This window comes from Ambystoma mexicanum, chromosome 4q (assembly GCF_040938575.1).
Source record: "Ambystoma mexicanum isolate Mex_15411 chromosome 4q, UKY_AmexF1_1, whole genome shotgun sequence".
Taxonomy (NCBI): domain Eukaryota; kingdom Metazoa; phylum Chordata; class Amphibia; order Caudata; family Ambystomatidae; genus Ambystoma; species Ambystoma mexicanum.
In genome coordinates, this window is record NC_090928.1 from 51,462,284 (window position 1) to 51,487,911 (window position 25,628).

A 25,628-nucleotide genomic window follows, 5' to 3' on the forward strand; every position below is an offset into this window, starting at 1 on the left:
TGACCTGAATATGTGTAGAGTCTATCTAGCAAAGCCAAAATCAAAGTTCTTGATGAGGAGCTTGGATTGCGTGTAGAGCTGAGAGGGCCCGCACGATGAGCTCTTTGGATGTTAAGATGTACTGATGTTGGGAGGTCCAGTAGTTTAGGAAGTGTTGAGTTTAGAAATTAAATAGAATTATCTTTTCTATTAGTTCAGGAAGGCCAACAATATAAAGGTTGTGCCTTTGGTTCCTATTTTCAAAATGTTCAGTTTCCTTCTGAAGGGTTTTAACCACCACCGCCAATGCTTCCACTCTATTTGTAACATCTTCCGCATGACCAACTCTACTCTCCACTTCAGACATTCTGGGCTCAAATAATTACCATTTGCCATCCAGTTGATGTAGCTTGTTATTAGTAGCTTACCTAAAGGGCTTAAGAGCACGAAATTCAGATAAAATTGTTTACATCGCAAGGCTCTAACATTTTCTCCTTTGGCGGCAGATAATCACTTTTGGGGTGCTTAAAAGTATTAGATAATAATGTAAGCTGAAGGTGCCTCTCGCAATATTGTAGGCCTATACTGAAGACAATTTGGACAAACAGGCAAAAGCTAATGCTTTAAAATGTATATGCAAAGAAAGGCTCAATGAACTTGCTCTTTAATAATTAAATTGCCTGCAGGTACCAAGCAGCACCACTCGGAGGAGTAAAGTGAAAAATAAAATGAAAGGAAGCCTGCTGTCTTGATAAATAGAAAATAGCAGGTACGGATATATGCCACTTGAGGGAATATACGGCAGAGCAGCACACAGAAAGAATAAAGTCATCTGTTTACTGCAGGAAAACCTCATGGATATTGCGAAGTAGACGCGATACAGCCGCTTCTGTGAGGAAAACACTGGAGCTGACACGGCCTGTGCCACAGCTGCTGCCACCTTCCTGCGCTCAATAGTGCTTCTGAATTCCAACACTTCTTAATGTCGCCAGAGTAAGCAGCAACAAGCTAACTTACCTTTTATTTATCCGCCCGATAAAAGCGCCAGTGCACTACAGTGAACCTATATTTTCTTACAGCAGTAATAACTTTTTTGAGTGCCATATACTCAAAATGGTGGATCCCCATGATTAAAGCCCTGCTCTTTGTGCTATCTTCTTTGTTGGTTGCCTTCTTGGCCTCTGAGGCTAAAGTGACACATTTGGTTGTGCACTTTTGCGCTACCATCAGTCAGTGCTTTGTGACCTTGAACTGGTTGAAAATGGGGTTTGGGACTGTCTAGTCCCAATCTACATCCCAGCAATAATGTGTCCTTGTTGACACATAGATGTGACATACCTAGCTGTCCTTGATTGAAAAGTATTTACCTGTTTGAATGTTGCAGGTCCTTTCATTGGAGGGCTGCAGTCTCTCCCCAACTTAAATTTGGAATGTAAGGAGAGGATCTAGAACCGGTCTGGATGTCACAGGCAAGAGTCCAAAGAATGAAGATACCATGGAGGACAATTGAGGACTACAGCTGCAACCAATTTTGGCCAAGCTAGTCACATGGAATTGTGGACACATGTGGTATTGTGGAGGAGGTGGCAACGCCAATCCAAGGTGTTACAGTGGAGAAGGTGGCAATACCAGTCAAAGCCGTTATTTTGAAGGTAGTGGTATCCTCAGCCAGAGGTCATAGTCAAATGAAGATGGTAACATCAGCCGGGGTGGTAATATGGATGAGTGAAGGTTAGCCACGCAGATGTAATGGACAGTGGATGGAGCTGATAATTCCAGTAGAGAAGGAGAAGGCAGTAGTTTCAGGAAAGAAGCAGAGGTTAGAAGTAGTTTTTTAGCCAGCTAGAGCATGCCATTTCTGGCCAAGCATGTCGTCCCTAGGCAGAACCAGAAGGAGAGAGGAGGAACAAGAACTGATCAAGGACGTTATAACTGATATGGAGAGATGGGGAGGGGAGGAAGTCAAAGGGTTCCTAAGTAGATAATCCTTTGGGGCATTCCTGTGTCTCTCAGAGCATCACTCTTGGAGAGCTGTATTACTGACCTGGTTGTTAATTTTCTGCTGAAGTAGTCATTGGGGTGTTGGACCCCAGAAAGTCGGCAACTATTCGCTGGGAAAACAAGATTTTGTGGACCCTGCAACCATCAATGACTGGAGAACTTACTCACAGTTGTGGGGAACCCATTTGAGTTTGTGGATTTGGGAAAGAATATTGAATTGTGTTTTATGCTCTGAAATCTCGAAAAGCTGGGTAGGGCATTGGGGAACCCCACAGAGTATGGGCAGCCTGGCAGAGATCTGAGGAGAACCATCCTGACACTTTTATTATTTTGGGAAAAAAATGTGTATTTTCATTTTTCTCATTATGTGTAAAATCCTTAAGGAACCCTTTGAAAATGTATATTTTGTCCTAGTGACCATCTTGGTCCCACAGTATGTAACTGGTATAAACCCAGGATCAGGAATAAGGTACTGTCTCCTTGCATGAATTAAGAATTGCGAGTTGGCACTACATGTTTTTGAAGAGGAAGTATGACAAAAAGTGTATGCATGCTATATCCCTTGGACATGAAGAGGCTGAAGAGGCTGGGAGTTATATACCTGTGACTGTGTGTAACAAAGTGCCATTGGTGAGAGTGTATTACCCTCAGCATTTTTGACTTTTATTACAAAATGGTTCTGGCAATTCTATCTCAAAAAGTGAGATCAACCAATCAGACATCACTTTCATAATGCTCCATGCTGAAAAGTATAGTGCACAAATTGAACCCTGTAGTTTGGCAAAATGGCAGTGAGCAGCATGCATTACTCCCACAGCGTGCTGGAACGCAAACTTCCACAAGCCAGGGACTTCCCTCAACTGTATGCAACCCTGGTTTGAATTGAATATATAATTGCATACCCTGGAGGCCAGGTGGCAGCCGATTAATAAATGTAAACCATATATGGGTAGTGTGAGAAACCAGAAGGTGTCTCACCTGCTAGTCCCAGCGGAGCGCTCTCTCTCAGGAGGCCAGGGCACTGCTATCGCCTTTGGATCCAGACCCTGTGGTTGGATCAGTGCGGGAGGATCACCTGGGTAAGGGGTCTTCGGGAAGTGGAAGTGGGACACCGGATGGTGAGACGCAGTATCCCTCTCTTCCCTGTAACACCTTTAACCCATCTTACCAGGTAGGATACGTGGGAACTGCTACTTGCTACTGTGGTCAGGCGAGGTCAGGCAATTACGGACAATCACTCACACCTGACTTCCATTAAACTTCCCCACACGGATAAACCGCGGAGCACAAATGCACACTCTGAGCGAGGCAAAGGACACAAAGGTGTAGCAGTTTCAAGTCGGCAGCTGAACGAGGGAAGAAAGACGGCAAACCAAGCAGGGTTTGTAAGAAGGCAATTACCCTTGACTTTTTTGGCCAGATGCTGTTACTTTCAAGAAACCCTCGAGGCAGAAAGTGTAAGGCCAGAAAACCAGACTAAAGAATCCTGCATTGTGGTCAGATACCGAAGGCCCTCCCGCTTAGCTGACCATGGCGTGGAGGAGCAGCAGCAGCAGCCGCCATGTTATCGTCCTTGGCTCCAAGAACAAAGAAGTGACAGAAAGAGCAACACAGCCGGTGAGTTGGGGCAACCGATGCAAGACCGGTCTGTGTTGAACTCAAGGTTGCAAGCAGCAACATTGTATAACGTGTGCTGGAACGAACATTATTAAACGTGTGTGATGAAAGACGCGAGTAAAGCTAAACTGCTGATGAATGTTTGAACTTGAGAAGGAAAGATATGATACAGAGTGGTCAGGCACCGGGGAGGTGCCCAATCGAAGGTCTCTGTAAGGTATCCCGCCAAGGAAACGAAAGTAGAAGAGTGATGAGAATAATTGTGTGAAGTTAATTGAAGTAGTGCTCCGACAGTTTAAGCAAAACCTATCGCACATTTGAAAGTCTTTGATTTTGCTATCAAAGGGATCCAAGCTTGAACAAGGGAGATCCATATCAAGAGGATCCGAGCCTAAATGAGGGAGATCCATATCAAGACGATCCGAGCCTGAATGAGGGAGATCCATGGCTTGAGCCCGAACGAGGGAGACCAAGTGTGAATATTGTGATAAAAAGGGGGTTTCAGCTGGAATAGGGAGACCCATGATGAACATTGACAGCGAGAACTTGTGCATATGAACATTTTGATAGGAATGGAACTTTGAGACTTTGTTTGTCACAACAGACCCTCTGCAGTAAGAGACTGTTATTGGAAAGAGGCTTTGGCAGAAGGCCCTGATGTCTGTGCTTTGAACTGTATCCTTGTGGCCAAGAAGCCAGAGCGCGTGCGAAGCTCGAATGTGCCATCTTGCCCCGTGCTGAAAAGGTGGGGAAGGAAAGCCAACTGCTCAAGCGTCTTGACATATTATTTCTTGAACACTTTTCTTTTCCATACATCATTGTCCCACACTCTTTTGTATTTAGAAGTAAGGATTAGCAATAGGTTTATTAGTATAGGCCCTTTTATTTGACAGAGACTTGACTAGGATTGCGTTATTATTATTTGATGGTCGTAGCTTGCTCCCATCCTTAGCTTGATGTTTAAATAGGCGTTCAACCAACCCACTTGAACTGTGATCATGTATGTCTGTCTTCACTGTTTGATACCATGCCTTCCTTACAGCAGATATGGTGGTCTATGGGAATATACAATTGTACTGGCCAAAAATCTTTTGATGTAATTTTATTGTCAACATTGTATCTAGTGCCTTATTCAAATTTTGTTTACACATGTGTGGGGCTGGGTTTCACCCAAAACAAAGCATTTGGGTCCAGGCTTAGAAGCTCCAATATTTTCTCTCTGGAAAGACTTGTCATCTGCCACGGAGGACATGACATCACCCAGCGGGTTAGCTGGGAAGCCATTTTTCACAGGCAAACCCTGCCAGGACACTGAAGATGATGGCCTCATTACACGGTAGGCGGTAAGGGTTTACCAGTACCAGTATTTTACCGGTACCGGTAAATCCTTACCGCCTTACTACGAGGTCCCTTTGCGGGTTGGGGATTTTAACGCCTGCTTTTTGCAGGCGTTAAAAACTAACCTGCAAAGGGACCCAGGGAGCTAATTACGGTACCGCAATTTGCGGTGCCGTAATTAGTGCCTTCCCCATTCCCATTATGCCCTATGGGGCAAAAATGGGAATGGGGAAGGGCAATGGTGGAAGGGGGAATTACCGCCCCTCCAACCTTGGAATGGGGCGGTAATTCCCCTTTCCACCAAGGCGGTGCCGGTATTTTACTGGCATGAACCATGGCGCTAATTGCGCCATGGTTCACCGCCTACCGTGTAATGAGGCCCAATGTCTCACAAGACTCAACCTTCCTGTGGCCCTGTTCGGTAGATTTCCATTTTGTGATTCTTTTCCTCTATTCCTTGAGCTTCATGCCAGCGCATCTGTGGCACAGTCTCAGATTTATTTTCACTGACCTTCAAGGTGAGTGAGATTTTTTTTCTTACTCACCTCATGTATTCACTTAGTTTTGGGGATACTGGGCCAACTTTTTGGGTTACCATTGTGGGGCTATCACTCCTCTTTTTTCAGGCATCTGTGTTTTCTTATGGCTGCCTCCTCCACCCTATGTGGTGTGCTACCAGGGGCCCCAAGGGCTACCTTTTCTGTGCCGTTTTGGGTGTCCCAGGAAGGCTATAGAGCCTCATCATGAGATGGGCGGTATCCCGCACTAATTGTGCTGGGATACCGCCAAACTCAATCATCCTTACCGCAACTCGGTCTGACGCAATTTGCCCGGATCCAGCGTTGAGGAGGGTTGGGGGTCGCTATTGCTGCAAGCGGTAAGGGCGCCAGAAATTGCCTTAAAGCCAGTGCATTCACCTCCAGCACAGAGCTGGGGGTGAATGCCCTGGAACACAGGATTGGTCTGAGCGGTAAATGCAGCAGTAATGGAGTTACCACCACATTTTCCCGCTCCGCCCAACTCATGATGACCCCCTATGTGTCTTCCAGTGCAGGAGTTGTCGTTTTTTTATGACGTGTGATTTTATTCATTGAAGCACAAGCCAATTTACATGGTGTGTTGTAGGGTCAATTTGTGACCCCTTTTCGTTTTCCTAAGTAGTATTTGTATTACTTTTCCATGCATCATCGAAACAGGCTGGTGGCAGTAGTTTTATTTTGACCTTTTTTCAGATGCAACATTGTGCATTATCTTTTATCACAATAATGCATTTAGGAGGACCACATACTCAAAATGGCCACTTCTTATGTTTTAAGTCCTGTTCAAGATGGTGTGACGTGTATAGGTCGTCCCTCTACCTTGCCAAGTGGGGTAGGGTTATTTCCCTTCATGCACATTACGAGGCTTCTCCTGTGTGTCAGAGCTGGTAGGAAGTGGGGAGACTGCCTGTACGCCCCAATTCACACTCCTCCAATGTTATGCCTGATGCTGGCAGTCTGGCAGGGTGACTGTGCACTATTGGACAGCCACCTCCAAGTTTGGGTGTTGCAAGCTTCCTTATGAGAGATCTATCCCAGCCCGAATTCTAGATAAAAGGATGGGAGTGGAACCCAAACCCAAGTCAACCGCTGGAGTGGGAGAGATCTGAAGATGAAGCCGACCAAATGATGCTGAAGGAATGCTGCAGGAACAAGCATTCGCTCAGCCAACTCTCCCACATAGTGAAACAGTATTTACTTATTGATAAGCGCCTAACAAGCAAACAATAAAAATAAATGAAATAACTAAATACACTTAGGCCTTCTAATTGACTAGGGAGATCTATGCATGGTTCTTCCCCCGCCACCTTCTTTGGCTGGTGGGACTAACCAGTCAGCCATCCTGCTTGAGGTTCATTGCCTTCCACGGATCGTTGGAGCATGCAGCTGTGCATTTTCTCTGCAATCCCTGGGTGCAGCTTTGCTGTGCTGCAATTGTTTTATTAGTGTGTTTGCATTTTTAGTTTGATGAAACACTCCTTTTTTTATATAAATCCTTGATTGGACATTTTCTTTATTTTGGTTTCATAGTACTATTGTTGTTTGGCAGTATCTTTTCTGCTTACATCCCTCCAGAAGTGTTTTGCCTGCACTCTGCCAGCACTACCACAAGAGGATTGTATGCCTATGGGGTTGTACCTGTTCCCCCTTTTTGATTGGGGACACTGTTGGTTTAATAGTACTGTGGATCAGAGTAGGAATTTAGAAACCACCATTCATCCCTGTAATACTGCAAATCAGTGGCCATTTAGTCCCACTGACAGTTTAAACCAAAAGCATCTGGGCTCACTGACTGTAACAAGGCCAGTCCCCTGGCCTTGCATGAGGAGGCAGGAACCCTTCTCAGTTGGTGGTTGCAGGGCCTACCAGGGAGAGACACAGAGCAGTCTCTACCCCTGAGGGGGGACAGTGGCATTTGAGAGGGCGAGGATTCCTGTCCCCTTTGGTGCCAGAATGTTTCTGTACAGACCACTGGTATCTCAAACCATGCCTCAACAACACAACACCTGTCGGCTTTCTCTTGTTTCTTGCAGCAACACATTTGACAAGCCCAGGTGCAGTATCACCTTTGACCTGCAATAATTCCAGCCCAACAACTGCAGACCGTGACCGACAAGCAACATGCAGTGCCTCTGGAGCCCGCGATCTGCCAGCAGCAACAGAGCAGAGAAAGAGACTGCCGTGCTACCGCTATGTGTGCAGCAGAGTTGCCCTTCCAAGATTACCATTTGCAGTGACAAAAATGCAGGGCCACAAAACACTGTACCACCAGGGACTGTTACTGAGGGAAATTAACCCCCCATAATCCATGGATTTACCTTTGCAATATCCAGAGCGTTATGTGACCTTCTTCCAGATTAAAATGTTTTATCAAGATCAACATGAACGTTCCTCCAATAGTTGGTAGGACGTGCAACGGGCATGCTGTATCACTGACTACACCTTCTTCAACATTACACCGCATTCATTTCCCCATCCACTGGTTTACTAAGTGGACCACATCCCACATCCATGACTTAGCAATCAGTGACCTAGCAAGTAATCTTGAAAGCCCAACAAACCTCTCATCCATTTCATTCTGTCAGGAAATGTATACAAGAAAGCATATCTCAGGGGATTTGTGAACATCAAAGTCCATTATCTCAGTACTTTTTTGACACGTTGCATACCAACCTGCCTGAGTTGAGGACACTCCCAAGATTAAATGCAAAAAATCTGCATCTGAAGTGCAACAACGTGGATATTCACACAGTACTTGAGTGAACGGCTTTGGTTTTTCTGTGAGTGATTTACCCTATTGAGCCTTTTGGGGATCTGTAGTGCTCCTTATACGCTAATTACGCGAAACGTTCACTTTCTAAGCGGAGTAAATGGTGCCCTCTCCCTTAGTTTGTTAACATGGACTTTTCCTATTTTGTAAGGGCTCATATTTAGCCATTTGCCGGGGCATGCGATAGCATTGTAGTAAATATTTTAATTGGATTAGTTTATGTGAATATCACATGCTTCATAGCAGCCTTCCATTGAGTATTGCTAATTGACTTGCCCTGCGATCCTTCCCAGCTTTTATTTTTATTTAAAGTGCTGAACTAGCTCGAGAGCAGCAGATCTCTGTACAGAGTGTGGAAAGCCTGCATTTGGGCTGTGTGAAAAGGGCATCATGAAACAAGAGACAGACAACAGACTCAAACAAAAGATATTTATTAACTTGAATGTCAGGATGGTTGAAGGCCTAACGTGCACTATGCTAAGGTGGGATTTCCCTACCTGAACAAAACTAAGGAAAGTGTCAATTCAAGAGTTAGAATTAAGTCTGTTAGCGTCAGAAACATATACTTGCCATCACAACTAAAGCTAAACAGTGTGTAGGGATGTCAACAATCAAAGAAATAGTGATCAACATAAGTTTCTGAGCTTCGTCCAGCTATTAGCTTCCTTTTCAGCTCCCCTTCCCCAAGTTCAAGAAAGTTCCACAACAGTCTTCGATTTACCTCACTCAAGGTAATACAGTTCCACACAATCCTTGGGGTTCCCTTCCCCAATTTCTAAAAAGCACAGGTCGAAGGAAAGATGGTCTTGATTCTTCGTTCTCAAGACAACAAATGTAGCTCCTCAAGTCTCAGGGCTCCCATCCAAAGACTTCAGCTCTGCTAGTTATACTTTGGTTTTACACAACGTAAAGTCTGCTTGATTGCCTCATCCAGTCAGTGGCATTGCCCCTTCTTAGTTTATTCCACAATGTCTTTTGATTCTCACAGTTCAGGGCTCCCTGGTCTAGGTGCAGTTGTCAGACCACGCAATCCACACATCACAGGTCACGCAACCAGGATCCCTCTCTTTGTTGGCCTCTTGGCTTTATGGCTTTATGGATAATATTTACACTTCTCTGGCTTCTCCTCGGTAGCCTCCTGGGTCGGCCAGAGTATGTCCCACACCTCTTGACAGTCTTTGGCCTTGTCGCACTGTATTTGTTTGTAAAATTGTGGTGGTCTTACTTCTGTTCCACCTTTTTATGACGCTCTTTCACATTTGTACTTTTTATATGTTGTCATATGGGCACTTTCCCTTTTGTTAGATGCTTTGCCCATAAAGTTTCACTTAATTTTATATTCAGCAAGCTTAATTGCAAGATTTCACTTCGCTCAGTATTCACCAGATATTCAATGTGCTTATTTGTAAAGTTTCATTCAGTTCGGTATTTAATAAATGTTCAATATGCTTAATTGTAAAGTTCCCATTTGGTTCAGTATTCAATACGCATCTAGCATGTGTAATTTCAAGTTTCCTTTTGGTTTGATATTCATTATGAATCTAGCATGTTTAAATTCAAGTTTTCCCTTCATTTGGGTAAAGCATTGCCTCTTCGTCGCCCGCTTGGAATGCACTGACTCCCAAGTCCCTCTCTGTGACACTCACCGGTCTTCAGCGTCGTTCCTCAGCAGCCTCTGCGGCTTCCTTCCAGCCTCGTAGGTCACCGGTCAGCTGAAGCGAGCCCTGCTTGCACTTAAGGGCTTGTGTCTCCCTCGCTGGTTGTTCCGCGGCCTCCATCTGGATGCAGACAGCATCCCGCTCCCTCCTGCACTGCCTAGCTCCAGCTGCTGGTCTCAAAAGCCTAACAGTCCAACTCATTTTGGGTTGGACAGGCTTTCTGGGTTTCTTGCCAGCGTCCTGGTTCCCCCACAGGTCCCACCATGGCTGCCTCCTCCGAAACCGGGTACCCTACTGGTCTCCTTCCCACAGGCTTCCCTATTTCGCCCTCTGCTGCATGTTGTGTCTCCCTTTATACACCTGCAAGCCTTTGACAGGTTGCAGGTGTGTACTTCCACTTGGATTTGCCTGACTGTGATTAGGAGGACATGCCTGACCTTCACTACACTTTGCAGGCATCTTCCTCGTCCCAGAACTAAAGTGGTGACATGGCCTAGTGTGCATTACTCTGTCTCCTTTTCCTCGTCTCAGTGCTGTCAAGTGTCATGTGGGGAAATGAGGCGAGCTGGCTATAACAGCCCATTAAGGTCGGGAGAGGGATAGATTGGTCATCAATAGGGAAAGGGGGATCCCATGTCTCGCCCAAGGTACCCCACTCCCAATTCTCAAGGACCCTCCACCCAGGTGATCCTCCCTCATTTTTCCACCCCCAGGGTCAGGATCCAAAAGTGATGGCTTTTCCCTGCCCACCTGCGCAGAGGATCCAAGGGGAGTAAGAGTGAGAATACCCTCAGGTTTCTCACAGCTGGCATCTTTTAATGGTAGCGTAGTACTGTGAGCTGAGGTCTGTGCGTCGGTAGGTGCCTCCATTTGAATTAGTCGTTGGCCATGTGCTGTTGAAAAAGCCATGTCATTAGGAGAATTGTGTGGGCATTCCGAGCCGACACTGGGATCGACTTCATGGCTACTTTTGGTGGATTAACCACCGGCGGGATTACTGTGTGGTAAATCAGCTGAATTTTGGCAGTAAAGAGGAGGATTTACATCTAGTTTTGTTGCTGGAGGTCAATCCTCCACTTTTCCTCCAAAATTGGAATTCGGCGGTACGGTAAAATCAGCAGTAATTCCTTTACTGCCCAAAAAGTGGTAAATTACCACTACTTTTTTACTGCACCGCTGAACTTGTAAAGCGGCCAATAATGTTTGTGACACGAGGTAATAACACTTCAGATCAGGAATCCCCAAGACCTTCCTTGTCCAGTGGCAGTGTAAGGATTTCACATCTCACGTTGGGTTGATGCCCGTCCCATAACGTCTTTTAAGTAGTTCAGACATTCCTGAAAAGAAATGTGGCCATCTTAACTGGTGTGTTCATAAACAGGTACAACCATTTTGATAATATTTCCATACAGATTATTGAAATTCTCCCCAACGTTGACAGTAGAAGAGTGGACCATCTAACTATTTGTTGTTCGATTTGGGCATCAGTGCCTTGTAATTAGTAGTTCATGAGTATTCTAAGGTTGTTTCAGTGGTTTTGGTTTAAAGGTTCTCATTTTTCTAGGAGTTAAATTGTTTGAGATTTTAATAACAAAATTGTTATAATTGTCTACCAAACGAGATAGCTAGATGAGTTGTCAAATTTAAATTCATCTTGTATTAAGGGGTTTACGGTAGGAACATGGAGGGTTTTGAAAGAATAACCTTCCTTACAAACTAGAGAAAGATGGGAGACTTTCAGGACTAGTAGGAGGTACAGTATAAGCAATGGCAGAGCGGTCAATAAAATCTAGCATGCTACCCTCTGGATTTGAAATACGTTTCTTTTGAAAGCCCCTAGTCTAAGTTGAGTTCCGGCAGATAAGTATCATCACTAGGATGATAATTATAGTTCCATTGATTAACCATTTCTAGCATATCTTGAGCAACTGTATCTAGAAGTTTTTTGGCCAATAGATTAAAGTATCACAGTATTAGGTTATATTTAGTCAAGCCAGCGTATTCCAAGACAAAAGATTATACTGACAAATATGCTTTTTGTGTTGCGAGGAGGTTGATATACCAAAGGAGAGATTTAGCAATGGACCGGGAGACTGAATGTTTAGCCAACATAACTTCCAATGATGTACTTCCTAAGACTTGTATATGGACTTTTACAAATCATAGCTATCCCCCTTCAGATGTTTCATTTCTGTCTTGGTAAATATCCAGGAGGAGTTAAGTAGTTTGACTGGACCAGAGACATCATTAAACCAGGATTCAGTGATAAACACAATATATAAATCCTGTTAAGAAATCAGTAATGCTCATTGAGTTGCATGCCTTACTGCAGAGCCCTTATTAGCACACCTTGGCGGTAGGGGGGAGAATTATTTGTTGATCTTGTTCAACCTGCTTTAGATGTCGTGTAAATAGTTTGCTTATGAAGACTTTGTATATGTGAAAAATAATTGTTTTTTACCATGTGACATTTAAATAAATTGTTGACTTTAATCTTGTGAATGCTTGCAGTTGGTAACACATAGTTGGGATGAGGAATAAGTGATTCTAATATTGGGGTCACAATCAACTTATTGATAAGAATGGTAATGAAGTATCAATCATTTGTGGCTGTGAAGATGCTCTAGGCTACATAATGGCTGGCCGAACCAGAATGAACAGGAAGAAAAGGGATCCTCAGAAATTTCGTTTGAGAATAACGCTTCCATGAATGTAGTTAAAGAAGCTTGTTCCCTGAAATGTTCCTATGGCCAGCACAGCCTTCAGTTAAATGAATAAGATTGCACAGAATAACATGGCATCAATAGCTAAAATATTTTCTTTGAAAGTAAAATGAGTATTTTACACTTAGAACAAATGGAGCGGTAAGCCAGCACCCTTGCATCAAAAGCACTTTACACATGACACCCTATAGGCTAGAGATCAGTCAGTAAGGTGTGATTCTGCACTCTAAGCGCCACTATTGTCATTTGAATATAGTAAAGTGCCCCTTTTCAGAAGGTCAACAGAAGGTCAGTGAGGGGTGGTTTTGGATTCAGTGGTGGGCCAGAAAGACATTGCCACAAGGCCACTCACCCTGAGAAAATATATTATATTACTGATCACCTATAACTAGCCAGTAATTAATTATACATATGTGCATATATCGGAAGTGATCTTTCCCAAGATAAAATGGATTTCTGGGTGGGGATTGGGGTCTAGGTGTACTAGTTGAAACATCATCCTTGAATTGAATGTAAAAATTATCTGACTTTAGAAGGGCAACCTGAGACAGCATTTATCAAGTTTCTTCAGTCTGTTCCCCTCTGGTAAGCCAGTGCCCTTTTATCAAAGCAGCCAGCTGGAAATAGTATTTCACAGGGGTCATTGGCTTCTGTGTACAGAAATTATTTTATCCCACAGAATTCTCCAGCAGATGGTGACTTTGTTTTATGGATCACTTAAATCGTTGTTCCTAAATAGTATTCATTATCGTCCATGCGTTTTGGTTGAAGGTGGTTTTAAGTCTTAAAAGCATTAAAAATAAAAAGGAGAGCACTGGGGAGATGTTTATATCTAGCTGTCATGGTTGCTCTTTTTTTCAAGCAAAGGTTTAAACACCAATGCAACCAATGCTTTCTCTATGAAACACATGCGTGTGTACATAAGCTTAAACACAGCATGGTACTTCACAATTCACCGGAATTCCTTCTTGGTGTGCACAATAAATGCCTATACTGCCGCCAATCCAGCTGGATTGACAATACGACATTTTGAGCATGGTTCAACCTCACACATGAACAGTGCATTTAGTGTATAGTGCCGAACTGTGGTTATCATGCAGTGCAGTGATGGTTAGTTTTCTTCAATATTGTCAACAATGGGGGGAGTAGTATGAATAAATATTTGGACGGTGGCTCGCAGAGATGCCAAGAATCTATTTATTGCAGCATTGTTTTTCATCCCAGGTTGAAAATCTCAAGTACTGTACTTCTCAGGTATTATTTCTACTCCTTATATATTATAACATACTTTTGTATGAACTCTTTTAAAGGCATGTTTGTGCTTTCATGGGTCCAGCGGAAAGGTGTGCATTTGTCTATGTTCACTGTTTTGTCCTATGGGTTTTACTCTAGCAAAATTCCATAAAATGAATGATCCATTTAATAACTAAACAATCTAAATGCAAATATACACATCACTTGTTTTGTCTTTATTGAACAGAGAATGTGACATTTGAGCCCAAAGTGTTAATCAGTGGAAACGATGACCTGAAGGATGCTCTGAATACAGATAAATGTGAATACCCTAATGATACCAGTACAGGTCAGTCCGAAGGAAATTATTGTAAATATATTTCATATTGTATTTAAAATCTTCCTTTGGCTGGATTTTCCGGCTTTCGAGTGCAAGGAATATTAAAAATGTATTACAATAACTGTCAAAAATATTGAACTGTGTTATCTTTAGCGAGCCTGCAAAGGCTACTTTGTTGTCCACCTTCTGTGATTTGAAACAATAAGATGGCCATGTGTGAATGAAATATAGAATGCATGAGATCATGAAAAAAGAGGGGCATTGTTTTTTTTAATCATTAAATGTTGACTGGTTTTAATAACCAATACGTTATCAGAATATCAAATACTGTATATCATGTATATAATTTATCTCACGTAGGAAAACTAATTTTCACTTCTTCACGTGCATGAAATATTTGATAATCCCATGTAAAATAAGTCTGATTACTTCCTGAAAAGTGCATTGCATACAGTATTAGAATTCCCTTTGTGAAAGACATTTCCAATTTCTTAATTATTTGTACCTAATATCTCATTCTTAATGCTGCTCATTTTTCATGGACTGTTTTTAGCATCAGGCAGTTTGAAGGTAAACGTTCTTGTGTTTTAATTTTTTTATTACAATATCTACAAATCATTGAATTCTACCATAAAGAAAAGCACACAGTAATAAGGAATATCATGTTTGTAAATTTAATAGAAGGAAGCTTGGCCAATAAACGAATTGAACATGTTTACTGAAAAAGGGAAATGAAGGTAAAGATAATATACTGATAGCCTTGCGATGGATAAAGATATTTAAATTGCTAAAGGGCTGAAATAAAGTCTTATTAGATAAATTTCAGCTGGGATCATCGCAGTGATATGTGAGTGAGTTACCTGGGGAGAGAACGACGTGGATCTTCTTAAACTACAGTCAAAAAGCAGAAGTACCAATCCAATATAGTATAGAAATGCACAAGCATGACTATTGCATCCATATAATCCAGATTCATCTTTTAATTCTCCCCATAACACCTTTTCAGGGAATCTCGATTAGCCTGATTGAATTGATTTATATATTTTAGGGTCAACACTTTAATTCGCTTTTCTAATCATGTTATCTCTGATTTGCAATTGGATATCTTCAATGGGCATTGATTTCTGAAAATTAAAATATTTTTGAATAGAACGCTTTCTAATTTATTTATGCAGCACATTTTAATATGAAAAAGAACAATTCATACCATAACACAAAATGGGCACACTTTCAATCTCACTTAAATTAATTAACAGAGTCCAGTATTTGCAGCTAAGGCTTTGATTGCAACTTAATATATTTTGCAGTCAGCGGGCAAAAATGTAAGTTGCTAGCCACTTGCCAGCCATAAATCGTAATTTTTCAACTCAATTCTATACATATACAGAGCAAATCATTTCTTTCTTGCCAAGAGTCGAATATCAGTAGCGAATGGTGAGTGCTAATTTTTTACCCTGTTGCATTAACAACATTTTCCTTTACACATTTTTATGAGCTGCCCAGTTTAGTCTATCAAGATAAATATCCAAGTATTTATATGTTTCCCCAATATATAACATATCCTCACATAACATCCATTTAAAATTAATTGTATTTCTCACTTGACATGTGTTCCTAAACACCATCATTGCCAATTTCTATTTTTCAGATTCAATTCTAAATTCAAGTTCTGAAAATATTGACTTACTATATTTAAGGAAATGTGAATGCTAATAGCAGTTAAATAAAAATATGTGTGAACTGCATATGATGTGTGATAAATGGTTTCATGTTTAATTTCGGAGGATTTAAAAATGTAATTGGAAGCTTTCTACAAGATCATCAACATATAAATGAAACAAAACAGGAGCTAATGGGCATTCTTGTTCCAATCCATTATTGCGACATACATTTCAGTTAACCCACCATTTTGAGATTTCTTATTAACATCCAGGTATCTGTATGCAGTTCTATAATGACTAATAATAGTAGCCAAGACATAGCCCACTTATCTAATATCTACCAAAGGGTTGCCCTATCAACCATGTCAAAACCATTAGACACATGTAAATACAATGGCATATTCTTCTCTTCAACAATCCAGTTTGTTTAAACCGTAGTTTTTACATAGAACTGCACATTCCACCACCATTCTTTTCTAAAAAGAAAATAGCACATTTAATTTCTGGTTCTTGTAATGCTATTAACCTGTTATTCGTATGTGGTATTTATCCCCTCCACTAAATATTGGAATCATACTGCCCTTTCAATTTGTAGGAATGGGCTTAAAATTGTAGAATTTATTAAACAAAGGGGAACACCTTAAACCCTAATAATTGCTCTTTTTTTTAAATATGTGCCATTGCTAGTCATTGGGGTCCACAGCACAAGATCATTCAATTATGTTTGTGAGGCTGATTGCATGAGGTTGACCATTACTCCCCTGATTTCCATACAATTCTCTTATTTAACTTCCCCCTCATATCATGTTTCCTTCTCTCTCTTCCAAGTAGTTTTAAAATTGGATATATTTTTGTACAATCATAGAATTACTTTTTAAAGACATTCTTATATTTCCATACCACTTATTCATTTCCATATCATATTATAATCAAAGACAGAGTATATTTAAGATATTCAGAGTTTTTCCTGATCAACATATACTCGAGTTTCAATTTATATTTAGATTTTCATTTGCGATGTTGGTGGATTTCAAACTACAATAATCTCACTTCAGATGATAGATAATTATGTGATCACTTTCTAAATTATATTCTGCTTCCCGAGATAAAGCCTGATAGAAATCTTGTAGGTGAAATCACCATATCAACACAAACTTTTCAATATTTTTAATATAGCTGAAATTAGCTGGATTAACCTTCTCAATGCGTCAGTTTATAATTTGTAAATTGAGTTCACTACATATACTATAAATGTCCTCACCTCTTCAGTTATCTCTAAATCTGGGCCAATGTTCCTTAGGAATGTTGCAGAACTCATCCTGTAACTCAACGTTTTTGTCTATCATGCTGCAATTTTCAATCCAAGCATTAAAATCCCAGTTTATAAGAAAAATTAAAGCAGGGTGAGATTGAAAAATTCTTTGATAGTCTAACTTCAAAACATTAATTATATTTGTATATTTCCTGTCAGGGGGAAAGTATATATTTGAAATTGATAGAGCACCATTTATTTTATTTCCAATTCTAACAATCAATATAGTCACATTCTGAGTATATTTGTTAATGTGTTCCATCAAAATATGTTCTAATCAGGCTAAGCTATTCTGGTTCCATGTTTTAATATCCCCGCAAAAATATCACCATACAAGAATGGCGCCATATTTATTTGCTGCGATATTAACCCATTAAACCAGCGGGGGACACTCCTGCATCCCCATATTATTTTAAAGGGAGCAGGGGACACCCCTGCAACCCCCGCTCCCATTTACCCCAGAAATTATCCCCACTAATAATATCGCCTATGGCCATTCCCGAAGACCAGATATTATTAGTGCCGATAATATTACCTGATACCGCTATTCCCCACTGGGTCTTCCATATTTACCTTTAATGTTGGTGTATACAACACCATAAAATCTTCCAACTTCAAGGCTTTAGTAAACCAAGTCCTATTATATTTTTCTGTTTTAAATTAATCATAAACACACTCAATGTGTGGTGGTCTAGTTCTATTCCATGATATTATTTAGATTCTCATGAAATCTATCACTATTCGTGTCAGGGACAATTTAGTGTTTTTGTTTGTAAGAATCCTGATAGCCAGATCCAATTTGAAACTTACTCTGACTTCCATTCAACTGCCTCTTTCATGTGTACTTTGGAAACACCTCTTTAACCATGACCTATCCTAATTCGTTGATCTGCTTTAGATTTTTTGATTAAACAGACCTTTTGTTGTATCTTTGTCACCTAACTCACTTCTTTTATACAATTGTTTCATAAATCTGCTACACTGATAATCCTATTAGTCACAATCTTTTAATGTTTTTAATGTTTTTATCCTTAAATGAGGGACTATGTAGAACACATTTAAAAGGTTAATTCTAATTAAGAAGGACATCTGTTCCTTATTATTTAGAATCAAAATTATAGCAACATGGTGCATACCTCGTGTGTCTTACATGCACATTTCTCTATTTTATTAGAGCCTGCCTTCACTTGCATTAGCTGTTTTGTTCTTAATGTACCTATGGTTAAAAGATACATGTGGAGAATCAATCTGTTCACGTCCGAATCATATGCCGTTGGTAAGAAAGTACTTTCTTGCCTGTCTAGTAAGACTTTCTGGTCTGCTGCGGATTAGCGCTTATCAGACCACCTCAAAGGATTCGACCAAACGGTAGGATCTTTCCAGTGTATTCAGGGCAATTTGTTGTAAAGTAAAGAAACCACTGTCTATCGGGCCTTTCAATGGCTGGCTTGGGAGCTTATGAAGGGGTGCTAATAACTGCCGCTGTATAGAGGCTTACTCACTTGCGATTGTTTAACTTTATCTGAGATGTCTCTTCAGACGCTGGAAAACGGCCCCTAGGTTTTATGTTCTTCCTTTGGCAAGGTGTTCACGCTCTATGTACCTGTAAGATTGAGATGCAACCCTTTATTGTGATGTCCATATCTCTACTTTATACTTTCCATTACTAAATTTGAATACACAGTCTAGGGCCTCCGCTTGATGAGCCGGTATAACCATGTGGCATATGTATTATAAATGCCGCCCCTAACGTAGGTAATCTCATAATGATATTATGGTCCTCTCAAATGCATATACCTCAGTGCGTGGGTAGCCTTTCTACAGTGTGCCTCTGCTGGTAAATCTCTCCTCGCTGTTCATTTTCATTGCGCAACACTGACACGTATGTCTCTTTAGCAGAAAATCGCCTTCTTCGTCTGTGTTTCCGCATTGGAAATTTCACTTCTCTACATTGATTTTATTTGGTGCCTGTCTAATTTGTATATTTCTAATTCCAAATTCATACTTGCATTCTTAGGGCTCTTACCCCACTGGCCACTGTTCGTCCACCTACTGCTTTCATCTGATCGCATAGCGCACATGTTGTGCAGTCTGTTCTTTATCCGCTTTCCTCGGGGAAACGAAAGCGGACTGAGACTCGCCGGTTGACGAGATCAACTACGTCATACAACACGAGAATAGCGTGCATTCAATTACTCAGGCAAGAAATCTCTTCTCTCATGAAGACGCCCGCTGCATAAGTAAATATTAATGCCCGCGTCTTTTGCAAAAAGGTGCGCAAACAGAACTAAATAAATGTTGTTATAAAAAGGGTGTTTTCTCCTTATGTGGCTGTTATTAAACTGTCCAATGAGTCCCTATATGACATCAAATATTTCCCTTCAAAATCGGACATGGGGCCTCTTATTTATTAGATCTGCTTCATCATGCACACTAAACAAGGCTGCATTCATTTACTAAGGCAGAAAGGTGTTTTGTCTGCTAGTGTAGATAAGCCCAATTGTTATAGTTGATGCTCTGCGTCTATTAGATACAGACAATCGGGACTGGACATTTATTTTTATGGAATTGAGAGAATATATTTCCCTCCTGATCTGGCTGTTAACTGTCCAATAAGTCTACATCTGATGTCAAGTGTATCTCTTGGATCTTGTAAAAATTAACTGATTCCACTCTGAGATGTTGAATCCCTGATCGACAGTATCAAGACGATAAATCCATCGTTGCTCCAATCTATGTAACTGTTCTGCCACATTCTCACCAAGGAGGTGTGGCTTGATGGTCTGTAAAATGAACCTGAAAATCCCTCGATCATTATGTCCCTTGTCAATGTAATGCTCCACAAGCGGTTTGTTGTTGGCTTTGTTCCTAATGCATGACCAGTGTTCCGATTAGTTGTTTCACTGGCTTGATGGTTTTTCCCACATACAGTAAGCCACATGGGCATTTGAGGATATATATGATGTTTTTTGTTTGGCAGTTAGTGTGGGTTCGGAGTTCCCATTTGATAATTCCCTGCTCAAAGGTGTGTTTAGTGTCAGTGAACTGACATGCCACACATTTGCTGCACTTAGTGTCCTGTAATGGGAGGTAAACCCCAACGCTTTACGCACGGTTGACTTATCCCCCTACATGCCTGTAGGTATGTACTGGCTTTTGCTTAAAATGTAAGTTGTATTTTAAGGCAAACATGGGTTTCTTTGCTAAACCTCCACTATGTTTAACCAAATGGCAGTTTTTATGGATGATGTTCTTAATGGGGCATTACTAATGGGGCTGAAAGTTGTGGCACATATTAGTCTGTATGTGGTGATCTTCTTGTGTGGTCTGAGGCAGATATCTGTCAGAATTAACTGCCCTTTTATAGTTGTTTTTCACCAACTTGCGGGGATAGCCTCTGGCCATAAGTATGTGCTTCAATTGATCTGCATGTGTCTCAAAATCTTTCTTCTTTAGAGGCCACCAGGGGGTGCAGGCAAGATGGATGCCTGAGAGCCGAGCTCTGTCCCCTGCCTTGGTATAAAGAGGAGATATTGTGAACCGCGGCACCTCTTTCCCAGTAACTTTCTGCCTTTGTGGCTGACTATAAAACGAGACATGGAGAGATGGTCGAGCTGAGGGTTGTGGTGGATGGCATGGTTAAATTGTATAAAGATGGTAGTGCTCCCCAAATTCCTGTTCTTATTCCAGAGGTTACCAGTAGGGATTCCCTTGTTCTTTGCCAAGGTTAAGGTGGCTATGTTAAGATTTATCTGGGCAGGTGCCAGACACAGGGTTTCCTACAAAACAGTGATCCTGCCAAAGGAGGAAGGAGGGGTGGGATTCCCAGGCCTAGTGACTTATCACAGGGCGACCCAGCTTCGGGTCCTAGTGGATCCCCTGAACACACTTTTGGATAAACAATTGGTAGCGATGGACACCGCAGTACTAGCCCCGGTCCCACTGGGTGAATGGTTGTGGGTCCCTAGAGCCCGTATTCCAAAGAGGGTGATGTGCCACCCGGTCCTGGAGGTTTTGTGGTCCATATGGAGGGAGGGTGGAAACAACAGATGGCTCACAACATGGCCATCGCCTCTGAGTTGTATCTGGGCCTCCCCATTGAGGTACAGAATTGAGGAGCCGGTGGTATTCCAGCTTTGGTGCGAGGCAGGACTAAGTAGGGCGGGACAACTGTGGGAAGGGGGCACCTTCGTCTCCTTGAGCAAGTTGAAGGAGGCCCTGAGCCTCAATAAATTGTCGCCATTCTGTTTCCTACAATTGCAGGGGGTATTGACGGAAGGCCGATGCGGTGACAATTTAAGGAGGGAACTGACAGGCTTTGAAAGGTTCCTGATCACACAGAGGGAATCCAGGGGGCTCATAGACAGATTGTATAAGATGATGCTGTTGGTGAATCCTAGAGACCCCCATTCATCGGGAACCAAGTGGGGACGGGACCTGGGAAAGGATATTGAATACACACTGTGGGCACAGATGTGCAGGAAAGCTAACCGCTTCTCGACCTCACTCCGGTATAGACACCAGGCCTTAAAGCTATTGCATAGATGGCACTACCCGCCAACGATGATTGCTCGAAGGAAGGCGTGAGGGATATGACCCAAACTGCTGGAAATGCTGCTGGGAAAGGGGGGGGGCTATATTCATATATGGTTGGGCTGCACAAAGGTTCAGGAATACTGGAGGGAGGTCTTGTCCTGGATAAAAGGGTTGGATGGGTTCCAAAGGGAGTGGTCGCCATGGCTTCTTCTTTTTGGGGTAAGGTTGTAAGAGGAGCCAGAACCGGAAGAGGGCCACATGTTTCAGATCATGCTGGTCTCTGCTAGATGCTGCTTGGCCCAACTGTGGAAAAACCCACTTATGCCGGTCGAAAAGGAGTGGGTTTTAAAGATCTGAGCCATTTACGACATGGAATATCTCACTCAACTCCTGGACGAGTCCAGGTCTGACATTGAAGGCCTGTGGCTCCCCTTCTTTGAGAAATATGAGCAGGGAGGGGGGTGAAAGTAAGGAATGTGAGGGGGAATGATGGTGAACGGCCACTACTAGTGGAGGTCAACATGTCCTAAGCATTATCTGTGGAGTTGCGCAACGGAATGGACCCGGTGGGGGGGGGTGTTCCTCGATGCATGGACAGACATGCCTTTTGAGGGGCCTGGATGACAATGAGGTACCATCCTTTGTTTGGACTTGTGGAGAGAATCGAACTTCGCTGCCCGGGGGGGGGCGTTAAAGGGGGGAAGAGGTTTAATTGTGTTGGCTATAGAAGAATGCATGTATGTTGACCTGTGATGTTCTAAATAAAACACCCAAAAAGTTACATTTTGAAAAAAAAATCTTTCCTTCACTGAGCAGTTTCTCAGAATTCTCCGGAATGTGTCCATATGGTAGGTTGGTATTTAGCCCTTCCGGATGAAAGCTGGTGTAGTGGAGGAGACTATTTGTATCTGTTGGCTTCCTGAAGAGGGTGGTTCGTAGACCTCCTCCTCCCATGTGAATCTTGAGGTCTAGAAAATTCTACAAATTATCATTTAATTCCATTGTGAACTTAATGTTTCTATCAGAGGCATTCAGCCATCGTTGGAACTCTTTCAATTGATCAACAGAACCCCTCCAAATGAAGACTATATCGTCGATGTATCTTCTCCATACCACAATATGGTTCGTGAGCTGACTGATACCAGACGACAGAAACGTAGTCTCAAAATTTGACATGTATAGATTGGCCACATCCTGGGCAAAAGGGGCACGGATGCTGTCCCCATTTTTCTGGATGTACAAATTTTTTTTTGAAAAGAAAGAAGTTCTCCATCATCTGCACTACACTAGTTTCCACCCAGAGGGGCTAAAAACGAACCTACCATATGGACAATTTCTGATAATTCTGAGAAACTGCTCAGAGAAGTAAGCTTTTGAGACACATGCAGATCAACTGAAGCGCAAACTTATGGCCAGAGGCTATCCCCGCAAGTTGGTGAAAAACAACTACAGAAAGGCAGCGAATACCAACAGAGACCTCTGTCTCAGAAGAAGAGCACCACAGTCAGACTAATGTGTTTCACAACATTCAGCCCCATTAGTAATGCCATTAACAGCATCATAAAAACTGGCATTTGGTTAAACATAGTGGTACTTTAGCAAAGAAACCCATGTTTGCCTTAAAAAAGAAACTTGAATTTGAAGCAAAAACTAGTACATGCCTAGAGGCATGTAGGGGATGAATCAACTGTGCGTAATTCGTGGGGTTTACCCTCCATTACAGGACAATATAAGTGGAGAAAATTTGTGGCATGTCAGTTCACTAACACCAAACATACCTTTGAGCAGGGACAAATCAAGTGGGAACTCCAAACCCACACTAACTGCCGAACAAAAAAACATCATGTATATCATCAAATGCCTATGTGGCTTACTGTATGTGTGAAAAACCATCAGGCAAGTGAAACAATGCATATCGTGACATGCATTAGTAACAAAGTTAATGACAAACCGCTTGTGGAGCATTACATGAACAAGGGACATAATGATCAAGACATTTTCTGGTTCATTTTAGACCATTAAGCCACACCCCTGTGGTGGGAATGTGGCGGAACAGTTACATAGATTGGAGCAATGATGGATTTATCGTCTTGATACTGTCAATCAGGGACAGTTAACTTTTACATGATCCAAGGGATACACTTGACATCAGATATAGACTTATTGGACAGCTTAACAGCCATATCAGGAGGGAAATATATTCTCTCAATTCCATCCAAAAATGTTTCCAGTCCTGATTGTCTGTATCTAATAGACAGGGAGCATCAACTATCACAATTGGGCTGATCTACACTAGTAGACAAAACACACTTGTGCCTTAGTACATGAATGCAGACTTGCATAGTGTGCATGATGAAGCAGATCTAATCAATAAGAGGCCTCATGTCTGATTATGAAGGGAGATATTTGAGGTCATATGGAGACTCAATGGACAGTTTCATAACATCCACATAATGAGAATGAATAAACCCTTTTCTTAACATCAACATTTATTTAGTCCTGTTTGCAGTAATTTTTGCAATAGACGCGGGGCATCAATATTTTCTAATGCAGCGGGCGTCTTCACGAGAAGAGATTTCTTGCCCGAGTAATTGAGTGCATACTAGTCTCGTGTTATATGACGTAGTTGATCTCGTCAACCGGCGAGTCTCAGTCTGCTTTCGGTTTCCATGAAGAAAGCGGATAAAGAATAGACTGCACAGCACAGGCGCTTTCTGATCAGATGAAAGCAGTAAGTGGACGAACAGTGGCCAGTGCGGTCAGAGCCCTGAGATTGCAAAGTATGAATTTCAAATTAGAAATAAACAAATTAGATGGGCACCAAGTAAAATCAATGTAGTCAAGTGAAATTGCCAATGCAGAAACCCATAGACGAGGAAGGCGATTTTCTGCTAAAGAAACATGTGTTAGTGTTGCGCACAGAAAATGAGCAGTGAGGAGATATTTAGCAGCAAAGGCAAACTGTCAAAAGGCTACCTACGAACGGAGGTATATGCATTAGAGAGGGCCGTAATATCATAACGAGATTACCCACGTTCTGGGTGGCATTTATAATACATATGCCACATGGTTATACCGGCTCATCAAGCAGAGGCCCTAGACTGTGTATTTAAATGTAGTAATGGAAAGTATAAAGTAGAGATATAGGAATCCTAATAAAGGGTTGCATCTTAATCTTACAGGTAGATAGAGTGTGAACAACTGGTCAAAGGAAGAACATAAAACTTGCGGGCCGTATTCCAGCGCCTGAAGAGACATCTCAGATAAAGTTAAACAATCGCAAGTGAGTAAGCCTCTATACAGCGGCAGTTATTAACAACCCTTCATAAGCTCCCAAGCCAGCCATTGAAAGGCCTGATAGAAAGCAATTCTTTTTACTTTACCACGAATTGCCCTGAATACATTGGAAAGATCCCCCCGTTTGGTTGAATCCTTTGAATTGTTCTGCTCTGTGCTAATCCACAGCAGACTAGAAAGTCTTACGAGACAGGTAAGAAAGTACTTTCTTACCAACGGGATATGATTTGGGCGTGAACAGATTGTTACTCCACATGGCACGATATCTTGTCATTTCCCCTGTAGCTTTTACCCATAGATACATTAAGAACACGAACAGCTAATGGAAGTCAAGGCAGGCTGTGATAAAATAGAGAAATGTGCATGAAGAAACATGCAATATGCACCATGTTCCTATAATTAATTTGATTCTAAATAATAACACATGACAGTCATTTCTAAACACTGATGTACAGATAGAACTTTTAATGGGATGTAATGTGTTTTTGTTGTAGACATTTTTGAACACCGAAGTTTAATAAGGAGGGCAGCCCATTCAGATGCCAATCCTTGTCATGATTATGGCTAGAGCAGGATTTGGCATGAATGTTTAGCCAACAAGCTCTGCTTGAAAAACGTGTAGCC

At 41.8% G+C, this 25,628-nt stretch overlaps 1 protein-coding gene across 2 annotated transcripts in view; it reads left to right on the forward strand.

The window, feature by feature from the left end:
* Window positions 1–25,628, forward strand: part of LOC138467453 (uncharacterized) — a 468,769-nt gene that overhangs the window by 121,827 nt on the left and 321,314 nt on the right. For both annotated transcript variants that reach the window (XM_069607455.1, XM_069607456.1), the window contains exon 4: window positions 14,106–14,207. In XM_069607455.1, the coding sequence (XP_069463556.1) occupies window positions 14,106–14,207 (102 nt within the window). The remainder of the gene's footprint in view (window positions 1–14,105; window positions 14,208–25,628) is intronic.